Source organism: Arvicola amphibius, chromosome 1 (assembly GCF_903992535.2).
Source record: "Arvicola amphibius chromosome 1, mArvAmp1.2, whole genome shotgun sequence".
Taxonomy (NCBI): domain Eukaryota; kingdom Metazoa; phylum Chordata; class Mammalia; order Rodentia; family Cricetidae; genus Arvicola; species Arvicola amphibius.
This window is the reverse complement of record NC_052047.1, coordinates 72,966,014-72,979,082: the sequence shown is the minus strand read 5'-3', so window position 1 is coordinate 72,979,082 and position 13,069 is coordinate 72,966,014. Positions and strand designations below refer to the sequence as shown.

Genomic DNA, 13,069 nt, shown 5'->3' with positions numbered 1-13,069 from the left:
TTTTTGCGAGTGACTCCTCCTAAATTGGCGCATGATGGCTGGCTGGCATATTCTGAATATGCTAAAACAAGAAACACTGAACTGTAAATGGTCCGTGAATTACTGGGTGTGTAAATTATTTTTCAAGAATGCTAATTAGAACTAAAGTCTAAGCCAGCGGTAGTAGCAACATGCATTAATCCAGCACTCAGGAGGCAGAGGCTGGCAGAAACTGTCTTGAAAACCCAACCAAACAAACAAACAAGCAAACAACACAAAAACAAAATAACAAAACAAACAAAAACCTAAAAAAAATTAATTAAAATAATGAATAAGCATGAGTTCTTTAAAACCCACAGATAAGTGTTTTTGGATCCTGGGTAGTGGGTTTCTCCGCAAATACAATAAGCCAACTAAAAGTTGAGTTAAAGCCGGATGGCGGTGGCCCACACCTTAAATCCTAGCACTCAGGAGGCAGAGGCAGGCGGACTTCTGTGAGTTCAAGACCAGCCTGGTCTACAAGAGACTTTTGGTGGTTTTTCTAAGGGAACAAGGTTTGGAACCCGAGGAGTATAACTGAGGTAGAGTCTTGAGGCGAAGTTTTCAGCCAAACACCCACAATTAATTTTTTTCTCATGTGATGATTCTAAGGGGGAATCAGACTTATATTAGCTTTAGTATGCAAAAGGGATTTTCCTGTCCAGCAGGTCATACAAGTAGGGATATTAATTGTTAGAGAAAAGATGCCTGCTTCAGTTTCACTTTTGGAGAATGGAAAGCAACTGCAGGATAAGCAAGCCCCAAGAATTGTATAACGTAAGACTGTTACTTCAAAACTGAAGACACAGTTTTAATTGTGTGTGTGTGTGTGTGTGTGTGTGTGTGTGTGTGTGTGTGTGTGGTGTTCATGAATGCCAGAGAGTCCCTGGTGTCCCTCGAGCTGTTGTCAAAGGTGGCTGTGAACTACCTGAAGTAAGTTCTAGGAATTAAAATCAGGTTCTCTGGAAGAACAGAGCACTCTTAATCGCTGAGCCATCTTCCTAACTATTGCTCAGTATCTAAATTTCAAGTTTAAATTGGAGATTTGTAGCTCCTCTTGTTATGTGTGGCGACCACAGGCCCACATTTAATAGTTCAAAGTGTGCTATCGCAGACAAAGTTCATAGCGTAGATGCCTGGTCAAGAACATGGATGTTAATGCAAGCTCATGGACTTCAGGGTTATACTGCACTATATTAAGTGAAATTTAAAGAAGTGATTTGCATTTTAAAATTTCTCATGTCTCAAGTATGTTTCCCTCCTAAATGAAACAACGTGAAGGGATAATGTTTGCTAAATCCCTTTATGCTTTTATTACAATTAAACCTCCTACAAAAAATTAAAGTCTGATGAATTTGCATAATTATTATTACAAAGATAACATGAAGGGCACACATGTGGTGTGGCTTTGCTGCTTTTTATTGAGTGGAGGAGGCTGACAGAAAATCTAATTTTCTGGATGCTGATAAATATAGTATATATTAGTTTTAGTTTTGATTCAATTGTTCCAGTATTTAAGAATTTTTTCATCGTAAGTTTCAGAAATTTTGTGAAACTAGAAAAATTAAACATGACTTTCTGTCTGGATATGGTGCCACATACCTATACTCCAAGCACTTAGGAAGCTGAGGCAGGTGGATTGCTACAAGTTCAAAGTCAGTCTTCAATATCTAGTGAGGCCCTATTTCAAACCAAGAAACAGATGAGCAAACACATTTCTGGAGATTACAGGATGTCAGTAGTTTATACAGGCCTGACTGAGTCCTGAGTGTGAATCTGACTTTGTGATTTTGACAGTAGTGGCTTTCCAGGGAGATCATTGAAATCCAGATGGCATGTATTAGGTTTTATGCATTAAGTTTAAAATATTTGCAATTTTAGGAGCCTCTGTCATTGAAGCTGGGACCTCAGAAAGTTACAAAAACAATAAAGCAAAACTGTACTGGCATGGGATAGGGTTCCTCAATTATGAGATGCCCCCAGATATGATTCTTCAGGTAAGTGCTAAACAGGACATTACGTCTACCTTACAGTTTTGTTATTAAGGACCATGATTGTGTTGATGTCTAAGCTGGAGGCAAGAACGACCACACTGCCTATAGAGCCAGGATACTTCTTACATCTCTATACCATCACACTGTACACATTAATAACAATAAACTATTATTAATTATTGCATTTTTAAGATCAGAAAACGAGTTGTCAAAACACCCAGAATTTTATACCTTTCATTTCTATTGATTCTGTAACCTCCCACTTTTCCACTGAAAATGTCAGTCATTCAACAGACATATGCTAAGAGAGGCTGTTCTCCAAATGCCAGGCCGGTATTAGGTGCTATGCCATCACAAGTTCTCACAGGACTGACTGTAACAAATTTTCACTTAGCCTTTCGTTCACCTGGAAAGATCATGACTGTCAACACGCTGTGAGCCACGTATCAGAAGCTGCTTTCAAGTAGAAAAGTGTCTTCAGAGACAACCTTGCATTTTCTTCTCGCCAGGTTACAATTTCACATCTAGTAAAAGAAATGCTTTGTTTTTCTTCTTTACCACCAGGACCTCCATCGCTGTTATTATCCACCATTGGCATCTCTCCATCAACCATCACTAAGGTCACCTTCACTTCCACTACCACTAGCACTGTCAGTTCTGCCACCACCATCACTTCCACCATAAACACATTGTCTCCTTAGTCATCAGCACCATCAGCACCACCATCACCATCAGCACCACCATCACAATCAGCACCATCAGCACCACCATCACCATCAGCACCACCATCACAATCAGCACCATCAGCACCATCACAATCAGCACCACCATCACGCCAGCACCATCAGCACCATCAGCACCACCATCACCCCGGCACCATCAGCAGCACCACCATCACAATCAGCACCATCAGCACCATCAGCACCACCATCACAATCAGCACCATCAGCACCATCAGCACCACCATCACAATCAGCACCATCAGCACCATCAGCACCACCATCACAATCAGCACCATCAGCACCATCAGCAACACCATCACAATCAGCACCATCAGCAACACCACCATCACCATCACAATCAGCACCATCAGCACCACCATCACAATCAGCACCATCAGCACCATCAGCAACACCATCACAATCAGCACCACCATCACAATCAGCACCATCAGCAACACCACCATCACCATCACAATCAGCACCATCAGCACCACCATCACCCATCACCCAGCACCACCATCATCCCAGTACCATCCACACTTCCAGCTGTAGTTGCCCTTCCAACAGTCTAGTTGCAACAGTGAAAACAACACCCTGCTGTGGTAAAGGCTCCGATGGACAGAAACACAAGTGCTCTGGATGAACAGCCAGACCCAGGGTGTTTGGGAAGGTCTCCTGTTTGCTGGGTGTCCAAAGGACCTTACAGTTGGTAGTGATAAGGTGTTCAGTACTGAAAGATTAGATTTACTCACCCAGAAATGAGATTCATTTCATGTTTTCTCTCCAGCCAGATGTCCACCCTGGAAAGTGCTGGGCCTTTCCAGGTTCCCAGGGTCATATCCTGATCAAGCTGGCCAGGAAGATCATCCCGACAGCAGTCACCATGGAGCACATCTCAGAGAAGGTGTCCCCCTCAGGAAACACCTCGAGTGCACCCAAGGAGTTCTCTGTCTATGTGAGAAGCTGTCTAAAAGCTGCTATTCAGAGTGGGTGCAGATAGAGGGTGTTAGACTGGGAAGGACGAGCTACCCTCATGTCTTTGGGAATTAAACCTAGCGCCTCTTGAAGGCTAAACTAAAAATCTACTACTGAGCTATCTCCCGCCCTGGACTTTCCGTTGAACTGTACACTAGCTTCTTGTGTATCTTATGTCTAGGGTGTTTTCCTTGTTACTTACAGACTGGGAGGATTGGACCTATGATTTCTGTGTTTGATTTTATATTTTTTATTTACAACTAAAAAGTTACACACATACACCTGAAATGTGGGCTATTTATGTAAACTTCATAATGCACCTTCCTGCTTCTCCCTGTTCTCAATTCTTTTTTTCTCAAAGCCCCCGCTAGCAGCAGTCTTACCTGTTACTGGGGAACCTGCTTCCATATTTTCCTTTACCATTATTTCTTAATTTTTCAGTGTTAGATATTATTTGATGGCTTCCTCCAATAGAAGATGAAAATCATGTCTTTTCTGTGACTCTGCCCATTTGATAGTTTTGTCTTAAAAAAACACCCATTTGAAGTGCACACTTCAGTGGTTCTAGTATTCACCACTTCTGAATCCCCATCACAATTTTAGAACATTTTTGTTTGCCTTCCAAAGGAACCCCCATACTGCTTAATTTTCACCTTCATTCCCCCCATCACATCCCTAGCCCCTTGGCGACCAGGAATGGACTTTGACTATCAATTCCACCTGTGCCAGGACACCACCTTCATCACACTCTGCACTCTCCAGGGCGGGATTAACACAGGTTTAGCTACAATGTTATCTCTTGTCAATATTTGACTTCTTTTTGGAAGCCACGACTAAATATTCTATGTTTGGGTTTTTACTGATCTATTAGTGGTAGACAATCTAAGAGTTATTTACAGGGCTTTTATGAATAATGAGACCTTGAATATTACGAATATGGTAGACTGTGCAAGAATCTACCAAAGATGTTGGACTTTGTTTCTACAGAAATACGTATTGGATTGGAACTCCTGAATCTGTGTTCGTGTTTGAGGCTCTTGGTGGGGTGGGGTGGGTTGCGTGTCCTTTTTTTCTTTGTCTCAGTCAGAGGTCAACAAGTTTTTTTTTTTTTTTTTTTCTGGTGAGTACTGGGCACTGCTCCCTGTATTGGCCAGACAGCACTTGAAAGTTACTTTCTTTACTGAACACGTTTTTAAACATCTCCAAAGGTATTACCGCCTGTTTTGTCTGTCTAATTTGCTCACTTTGGTGCATGTCTGTCTCTAATACGTTGCCAAGCTTTTCCGTCAGAGGCCATCTCCTCCCACTGCTAATTCAAGTCAGATAAATGGCTTCCCTCGCCCTTCTCCCCTCCTCCCAGCCATCCCCATCTGAGCTCTTCTACCCTCTGGCTCCAATCTGAGGATGCTAGATGAGCATGGCGATGACTGATGCCGTGGGATCTCATTCCTTGCATCCGAAGTCTGTTTCTCAGTTTCCTTTCTGATTCATATTCCGTCTCTGAAAGACAGCACCTATTTTACTCTAACACCTATGCAAGACTTTTCATTTTCTCACCAAAAACTACACCCTCTAAGACTTCAGTTCTACAAATATTGCTTGTTAGAGTCTTTGGTGCTTGCAGCATCGGCCTTCTTCGCACCTGAAGATACCAGCGGATAGCAGAGTTTCGTTTATCTTCTGCTTGCTTACAGGGTCTCTGTTGGTCTTATAAGCAGCTTTTCTTGAGTGTCTAGATGCTCTGTGGGAATCCAGAAGCACAGTCAATGCAGTGCCTCTGGAAGGATTCCTGCATGTGGACAAGTGTCAGCCTAGCCCACTCTGCTGGGACCTGCATAGGAGGAAGAGAACAAGACGGGCTCGCTGCACAACCAGCTGGCTCAGGAGGCTGGTGGGCAGGGACTGCTACGACTGAGGGCTCTCAGGAATTGTGAAATGGACAGTCAGCCAAGCCTCAGATCCGAAGTCCCTCCCCGCCCTGTTCTCTAGCATACCATGGCCCCAGATCCCCAAGCCTTTTCTGGGCTTGCAGCCTAGGTCCCTGTGGTGCTAGTTTCACCTTGAGCCACAGGAGTCTGTGTTTCTGTCGCTGCCGGTTTGACCTTCCCCAGGGTTTCTGTCTGAGTGCTTACTCCTAATTTTTCCTCGAAGGCTTAGCTAGGCCTGACCTCTATCCTTTGATATTACTGGTGGAGGAAAATGTAGCCTACTTCCTGGACCCACAGTGCTTCTAATCCTATGCTGCTGAGGCTTCCTGATTCCAGCCTCTGATGCTCACAAAATTGCAGTGTTGAGTTAAGGATGAGTCTTGGCAGGCCCTGCCCTACTGTGTGTGTTTACTCAAACTGTTCCTTATTTGTAGGCCATCTGGACTGATTCCTCCAGGCAGGAATCATTGAGCAAGAAACAAGTGCTTCCCATTTTCCTTCTGTATTACAGAATCGATGAACCAAATGCTCCCTCAATTGTTCTTGGCCCTAATACACTAAACTGAAAATTCACCTTCTTGGCAAAGCTTGCTGGCCAGGGGGTTTTATCTGTCTCTGACCCCCAATGTTGGGGTTACAGGCGCAGGCAGCTTTGTCAACATTTTTAAACGGCAGCTGGGGACTTGAATGCAAGTCTTCAGGCTTGCACAACAAGCAATCTTATCCACTGAGCCATCTCCCCAGCTCCCGCACAGGCAACTTCAGGTGGACTTTTGCAGCTTGAAGACCTGCACCCATTCCTTTCATCGAGCACCCCACCCACTTGTTAACAGCCTCCATTCCTGTTGCTTCCCTGCAGGGCATGATGAAAAAATGCGAAGGAGAAGAAATGTTCCTAGGTCAGTTTATGTATAACAAAGCGGAAAACAAACGTTCAAACGTTTGAGCTCCAGGTAATAACCCACCAAGAATGGCTGAGTATATTTGGCCTCATCACTAAGAGGGATTTGCTAGAACTGCTGACCAGAAATAACCATGAGTAAAGCAAGAGCTAAGAAAGGCCGTCATAATTCCACTCTGCTTCTTACATGCATTTTAGTGCACACCCTTTAACTGTAGGGCATTGGTGCAAAATCAGTGACAAGAGGCAGACACTTGCAAAAGCAGTTTCTAACCTGCTCTCACTTTCTACTAGTCCCCCTATGTGTTGAGCTTCTCAGTCTCTTTCTTTTTAATAGTGCACCCAGCACATGGGACAGGAAACAATCTCCCACAAGAGCAGTTCGGTTCAATAGTGACTGTCTTATCTGCCTTGAGGAAAGAGGCTAGCTTTGAAGGTTGTGACATGAGGTGGAGAGAGGGGAAAAGGAAGGCAGTCAATATTTAATGCCAGATAATGCAGGTAAACCTTTTCTTCCCGATCCAATGAGGGAAACACCCACTGTTAACTGATAAACTTCCCGAAGTGCACTAAAGTGTGTAAAATACCTCTTCATTATCTATAGTCAGTCACAAAAACTGACCTAGCTGAAGCGATGTGTAGGAAGCATCTCATGCTATGTAAGGATAAGTGTTATGATACTTTTTGGTCAACAATGAACTTGATCCAAGTCTCCCCCGTCCCACCACCAAGTGCCCAAACAGCTCTTGACATACAATGATCTCACACACAGAATCACACCACAGATGGAAAAGCCTTTGGGACTGCACTAAGCAAGTAAGATTTTCCTTTTAGTGTATTTTAGACACTATAACATAGTGAGGGTTAACATAGCATTTGCCCTGGGTTCAAGACATCTTGAGATGGTCTTAACCACATGAAAAGCTACCCTGACTTCTATGCAAATACTATGCCATTTTATATAGGGGACTTGGGAACCCATGGATCTAGTATCAAGAGGAGGACCCGGAAGCAATCCTCCCAGATGCCAGGGGATGGCTAACTATTTTTGAATGGACATATTTGTAGCGTTCTATGTCTGACTTGCATATCCATATGGGTTTGGATCATATTAGCTTTGAGTTTGGTTGAGCTTTTGTTTATTTTTGTTTTAACAAAACAGGGTCTTGCTTAGGGTAGCTCAGGCTAGCCTCAGCTCATGCTTCTTCTGCTTCAGCCTCCACAGTCAGTTTTATGAGTCTTATTTTCATACAACTCCCCCTTTATTGGCACAGAGGGAGAGTGAGGGGAGTCAACAGCAGTGAGAACCACTGCGGAGACCTCCTGAATATCTTCATGCCCCCATGTGTATCTGTTCATGGGATCCTCCTTGCCAGCTGCTCATCTTCCCATCCGCTAGTGCACTATTTGAATGCACTTGTGCTAGGGAAGGAAAGAAGTGTTCCCACATTCCCCACCATGTCACTGTTCATTGGGATTCTTCCAGAGAAATCTTTATAAACCACTCATGTTCTCTTTGTTTCCAGAATGAAGCATCTGAATCTTTGTTATGTGTGAAACTTCAAATCCTTAGCAACTGGGGACATCCAAAGTATACTTGTTTGTACAGATTCAGAGTCCACGGCATCCCCAGTGATCACACTTAGAGGAGCTGGTGTAGAAGGCGGTGGACCATGAAGCCAGAGTGTCCAAGGATGTTTCTATTCCCTTACATCAGATTGTACCCCTAAGAACCAAAGATTTGGAGTGGGAGGGAAACCTCAAACTCACCCCTACTAAGCAGTAAGAAGTCGATGGATTTTACTAATAAAAAAGCAAGTAAAGCAATTCAACAGCTTTCGGGCAGTTCACTTTGAGCATCAGGGGGGTGATTTTGTATTTGGGAGACAATCTCACTGGGAAGCCGTCCTCACTACAGCTTCTACACTTTCAGGTCTCATTTCCCGTCTTGGGTGCACAGGCCCCACTCTTACCACCCGTAACCCACTCTGAGCTAGGCTCTGGGCAGCAGAAGTAGAGAAGCTACAGATACTTCTTAAATTAGAGATAAAAGTCAAGCAGCAAGTTCTGGCACGAATGTTTGCAGGTGACTCCTCAGAGTTCGGTACCTGCCCTCTTAAAACATTACAAATGGGCTGGCCAGATGGCTCAGCTGGGAAAAGCCCCCTCTGTGACCAAAGCAAGATAATCTGAGTTCAGTCTTCAGACCATCCATGGTGGAAGGAGAGAACCAGCTTTTCCAAAACTGTCTTCTGATCCTCACCCCATACAAAATAAATATAATATTTTTTAAAAGATTACAAACAAGTAGAAATTGAAGTAATCTGTTAGCTGTGAAACTGCTGCATGTAAAATCAAAGCTACACATAAATAAAAAACAATGATCAGATCAAGAGCATAAATTATAAAAGTCACACCAAAGACCATAAGCACCAGGTAAAGGGAAGGAGAATGTATATGTGGGAAAGGGCCCTATAGAGCAGAATGATTAAAAGGTTTCAATAAAGGAAAAGCCTGACTCAACTGTGAAGACATCAATCGCATTAACCTAATTCGGAATGATAATGATCTCAATAAAAAACAGAAATTTATAGTAATTACGAGCGCAGTCAGAGAGAGTACTGGGTCGGAGCTCACCTACAGAGAAAAGGCAGAGCACGGGGCCTGCGTGCATGAAGTTCTGGGTTCCATCCCCACCAGGCAGCAAAAGAATTATTGCTAAAAAAAATTCAAAAATATCCGTGTGAAGTAATGGTATTACAATTTTGTTTTTAAAAGAATTGTTTCTGTGCATAAGGGAGAACACCTGGAATCCTAGCATGGGGAAAACTGAGGCAAATGGAGCCTGAGTTTGAGGCTAGCCTAAGACATTTAGAGGGGTCTTGTCTCAAATAAGAAGCATGACTTGACCATCAGGATGGCTTAGTCAGCAGCAGAGGCTACCACCTCTGACGATGAGCATTTGATCCCTGGGACCCACATGGTGTAAAGAAGAACCCTCCTGAGACATGTCCCTGATTTCCATAGGCACATCATGGCATGTAGGGCCAGGACACACCATGCCATGGCACGCACACACAACTCCCCCCCCCACACACAAAATACAACACATATAGAATGTTGCCATTGCCACAACTTACCAAATGGCTAATGTTTTTAGAAAGAAACATTATTCTTTTTGGTTTGTATGTTGAATATTTACAGGCGAAATGATGCACCTGAGATCTGTTTCCAAATTCTGTGGGGGAAGGAAAGAAGTACGAAGATGGAAAAAGAAGATGGGTGTGAAATGATACTGCAGTGGCCACAGCATTCATGGGGGACTGTTACTCTGCTCTGTTGCTCTCATTACGTGTGCTATTTTCAATGTTAAATTGTTTATGGAAGGCCAAAATAGGCATAGTCTTTATGCAAAATGTGTGGTTTTTAAAACCTCAAGAGGTATGTTGTAGACTGATTGGTTCTCAATTTCATAACAATACATTTATTATTTTTTGAGAATCTATTAGAGAACCTGGCCTTTGTAATATGAGTGGCAGTTAGGTTTCCATCTTGTTTACGATTGTTGGCAGTGTCGTCATTTATGGAAACCTGAAAAAGTATCATCAGAGGGGACGTTTCGTGACAAAGGCTAAAAACAGTAGCTAGAACCATGTGGTATTGAACACTGACACATAAGTGGAGCTGGAAAGGCCAAGACTAATTTCTACCTGTGTGGGGACTCAGTGAGCACAAACTCACAGGCAGAGTCTACTTTTCTCTTGCTAGGGTTACAGCACTACAAATTTGTAGGTTACAAATCAAAGAGGTTGATTTCTGCTCACAGTTCTGCCAGTTTCTGAAGGATGCATTTTGTCAGTGGCTTGCATACTGGCAGTTTGAAACTCTCCGTAATACATGGGAAGAGCTTATGAGACCTAGCCAAACTGGCGCTATGTCGGTCCACCCCTGGTTGATAACCCATAATCCATTAACCATATGAACAATTAATCGGTTTGGTGAGCACAGAATCATAATCACCACTCAGTATTCTCACCCACAAATATCAGAGGGAGGGAACAAGCCCATATCCAAAGCACAGCACCTGAGTGAAACCAAGCAAATGGTTGGAACAGTTATCTAGCCATTAGAAAATGAAACGGCTTCTTTATTGATTACTTTACAATGTGATAAATCCCCAATATAGCATGGTGAAATATTTACAAGTGGGTAATGAAACCATAAAAGCCTCAATAAAACTGAGGCTAATTCTTGTATGTTATTGAATAGAGGAAGCTACAAAAGCATAAAAATTCCACAGAAGCAACAGCATTGCAAATAAAACAAACAGAATGGAAACACATCTGCCACTCACATCACAAAGACCTACCTTTCTAATACAAATTCTCAAAGCAGCAACACTAACATCAGCCCACCGTGGAAGTTCTAAGCAGTTAATATCTGCAGAATGTTCAGCCTAGGCGCACCTGTTCAGCAAATGCTGACTCACATGGTCCACACCCACCAAATACTGGTCTATTTCCTCCTCGATTGGATGTGATTCTCAAGTCTTCATCCCTCTGCACTTAGAACTGCATGATAGTTCTAGCGCACTGCACTAATGCAATTTTTTAAAACCAATGGAATTTATTGAAATGTTTCATTTGACATCCAAAAAATGAGGAGTCCCTTGATAAACTTTTTTTTTTTGAGAGGTGCAATGAACTTTATTGACGGTATTCAAGAGAGTAGGGCTCCCTCAGCCCCTCCTGCTATTCTGGGGGTCTGGGATGGAAACTGTGAGGGAGATGCTCAGTGTCAAGGGCTGAGTTAGGACAGTGACTGTTCAGCAGCCGAGGGCCTCTCTCTTGCTGTGTCCTTGCTGGGATGGGTGGTCCAGGGTGTGCTTCTTACTCCTTGGAGGCCATGTAGGCCATGAGGTCCATCACTCTGTTGCTGTAGCCAAATTCATTGTCGTACCAGGAAATGAGCTTTACAAAGTTGTCACTGAGAGCAATGCCAGCCCCAGCATCAAAGGTGGAAGAGCGGGAGTCACTGTTAAAGTCACAGGAGACAACCTGGTCCTCAGTGTAGCCCAGGATGCCCTTTAGTGGGCCCTCAGTTGCCTGCTTCACCACCTTCTTGATGTCATACTTGGTGGCTTTCTCCAGGCAGCATGTCAGATCCACAATGGACACATTGGGGGTAGGAACACAAGGCCAAGCAGAAACACGCTCCTTAGATGAAGACAGCTCTCAAAAAGACATTCGCTCATGCCAGGCTCTACAGGAAGAGTTTCCACCTCACCGTTTTCTCATGTAAACAGTAAGACAAATACTGGCTTCCAAATTGCTGTAGAACCTCTGAGCGATTGCCACTTTCTTTCCCTCTGGGGCAATTTTTCCAACACTAACCACTAACAAGCCCGCAAATAAATGAGTCTTTTCTTCCCCTGAGACTAGTGAAGATGAGCAGGCATGTGGCAGACATAGCCACCTCAGCTTTAGGTAAAAGTAAAGACATGCTACTCACCTAGACAGTGGCTCAAAAGACACACCTCCCTGACCCCCATCTGCATAGATTGAGTGACATTTGACATGGAATGTACTTCCTTTCCTACGACAAGATCAGGCAGGGTGTTTTACTCCTGTAAGTCAACTGAACACCAACATTGCTCGGCAGCTCCTTGTGCGACTGAATGGGGCACCCTGAAGGTTTGAACTTAATAAAATCAAAAGTCCATTTACTACCTAGATGGGAAATAACAAGCAGATATTGCATTAGAAAATGCTCTGGCACATAGGACTTCTGGAATTCTCTAGAGTGATTTCTTGAGGAAATCATTTGGAAAGAAAATATGGAAATATCAGTATATCTAACTATCAATTCTGAAATCATTGACTTTGCTTGCTAAACCTATTTAGTTTAATTACAAGAATATACAAAATTGGTGTTTTCTTCTAAGAAAAGACTGCTGGCTTACTTATATGTTTTTGAGCAAAATTCTTACATTATTTGAGATTCATCAATAAGGAACATATAATCATCATTATTATGTACATCTCTTCTTAGGAATTTAAAAATTGTTTTGCCATTTTATTGCATAATATTAAGCAATTTCAAATAGAGGTCAGGTACAATGGCACACTGCTTACAAAGTTTATTAAACGCAAGTCTTTAGGAACTGGTAAGATGGCTCAGCAGTAAAGTTCTTGCCTTGAAATACAGGACACCAAGTTTGAATCTTTGCTTTAAACATACAAGAGAAGCCAGCTGGGGTTAGCAAGCATTTGTAATCCTAGCATTTCTCTGTTGAGACAAGAGGCAGAGACAGACAAATCCCCAGGAACTCATGCTCCAACTGGCCTGGGGTATTCATCAGCTGATAGCAAAGAGAGACCCTGCCTCCAACAAGGTGGAAGGTGAACTCCAAGACTAGAGCTTGTCCTCTGACCTCACATGAACTCCAATGCATGAATGATCCTGGGTACATTGCATGTACACACAAACAATATAACCTTTAAACACAAAATATATGTAACGATGACCTTA

General features: G+C 43.0%; 1 protein-coding gene across 1 annotated transcript in view; it reads left to right on the top strand.

The window, feature by feature from the left end:
• Positions 1 to 8,184, top strand: part of Sun3 (Sad1 and UNC84 domain containing 3) — a 28,584-nt gene extending 20,400 nt beyond the window's left edge. Inside the window, 5 exon segments of the mRNA XM_042055082.1 lie at positions 1,900 to 2,015; positions 3,522 to 3,689; positions 6,497 to 6,562; positions 6,564 to 6,590; positions 8,065 to 8,184. Coding sequence (XP_041911016.1) covers positions 1,900 to 2,015; positions 3,522 to 3,689; positions 6,497 to 6,562; positions 6,564 to 6,590; positions 8,065 to 8,184 — 497 coding nt within the window.
• Positions 8,185 to 13,069: the final 4,885 nt, after the last annotated feature.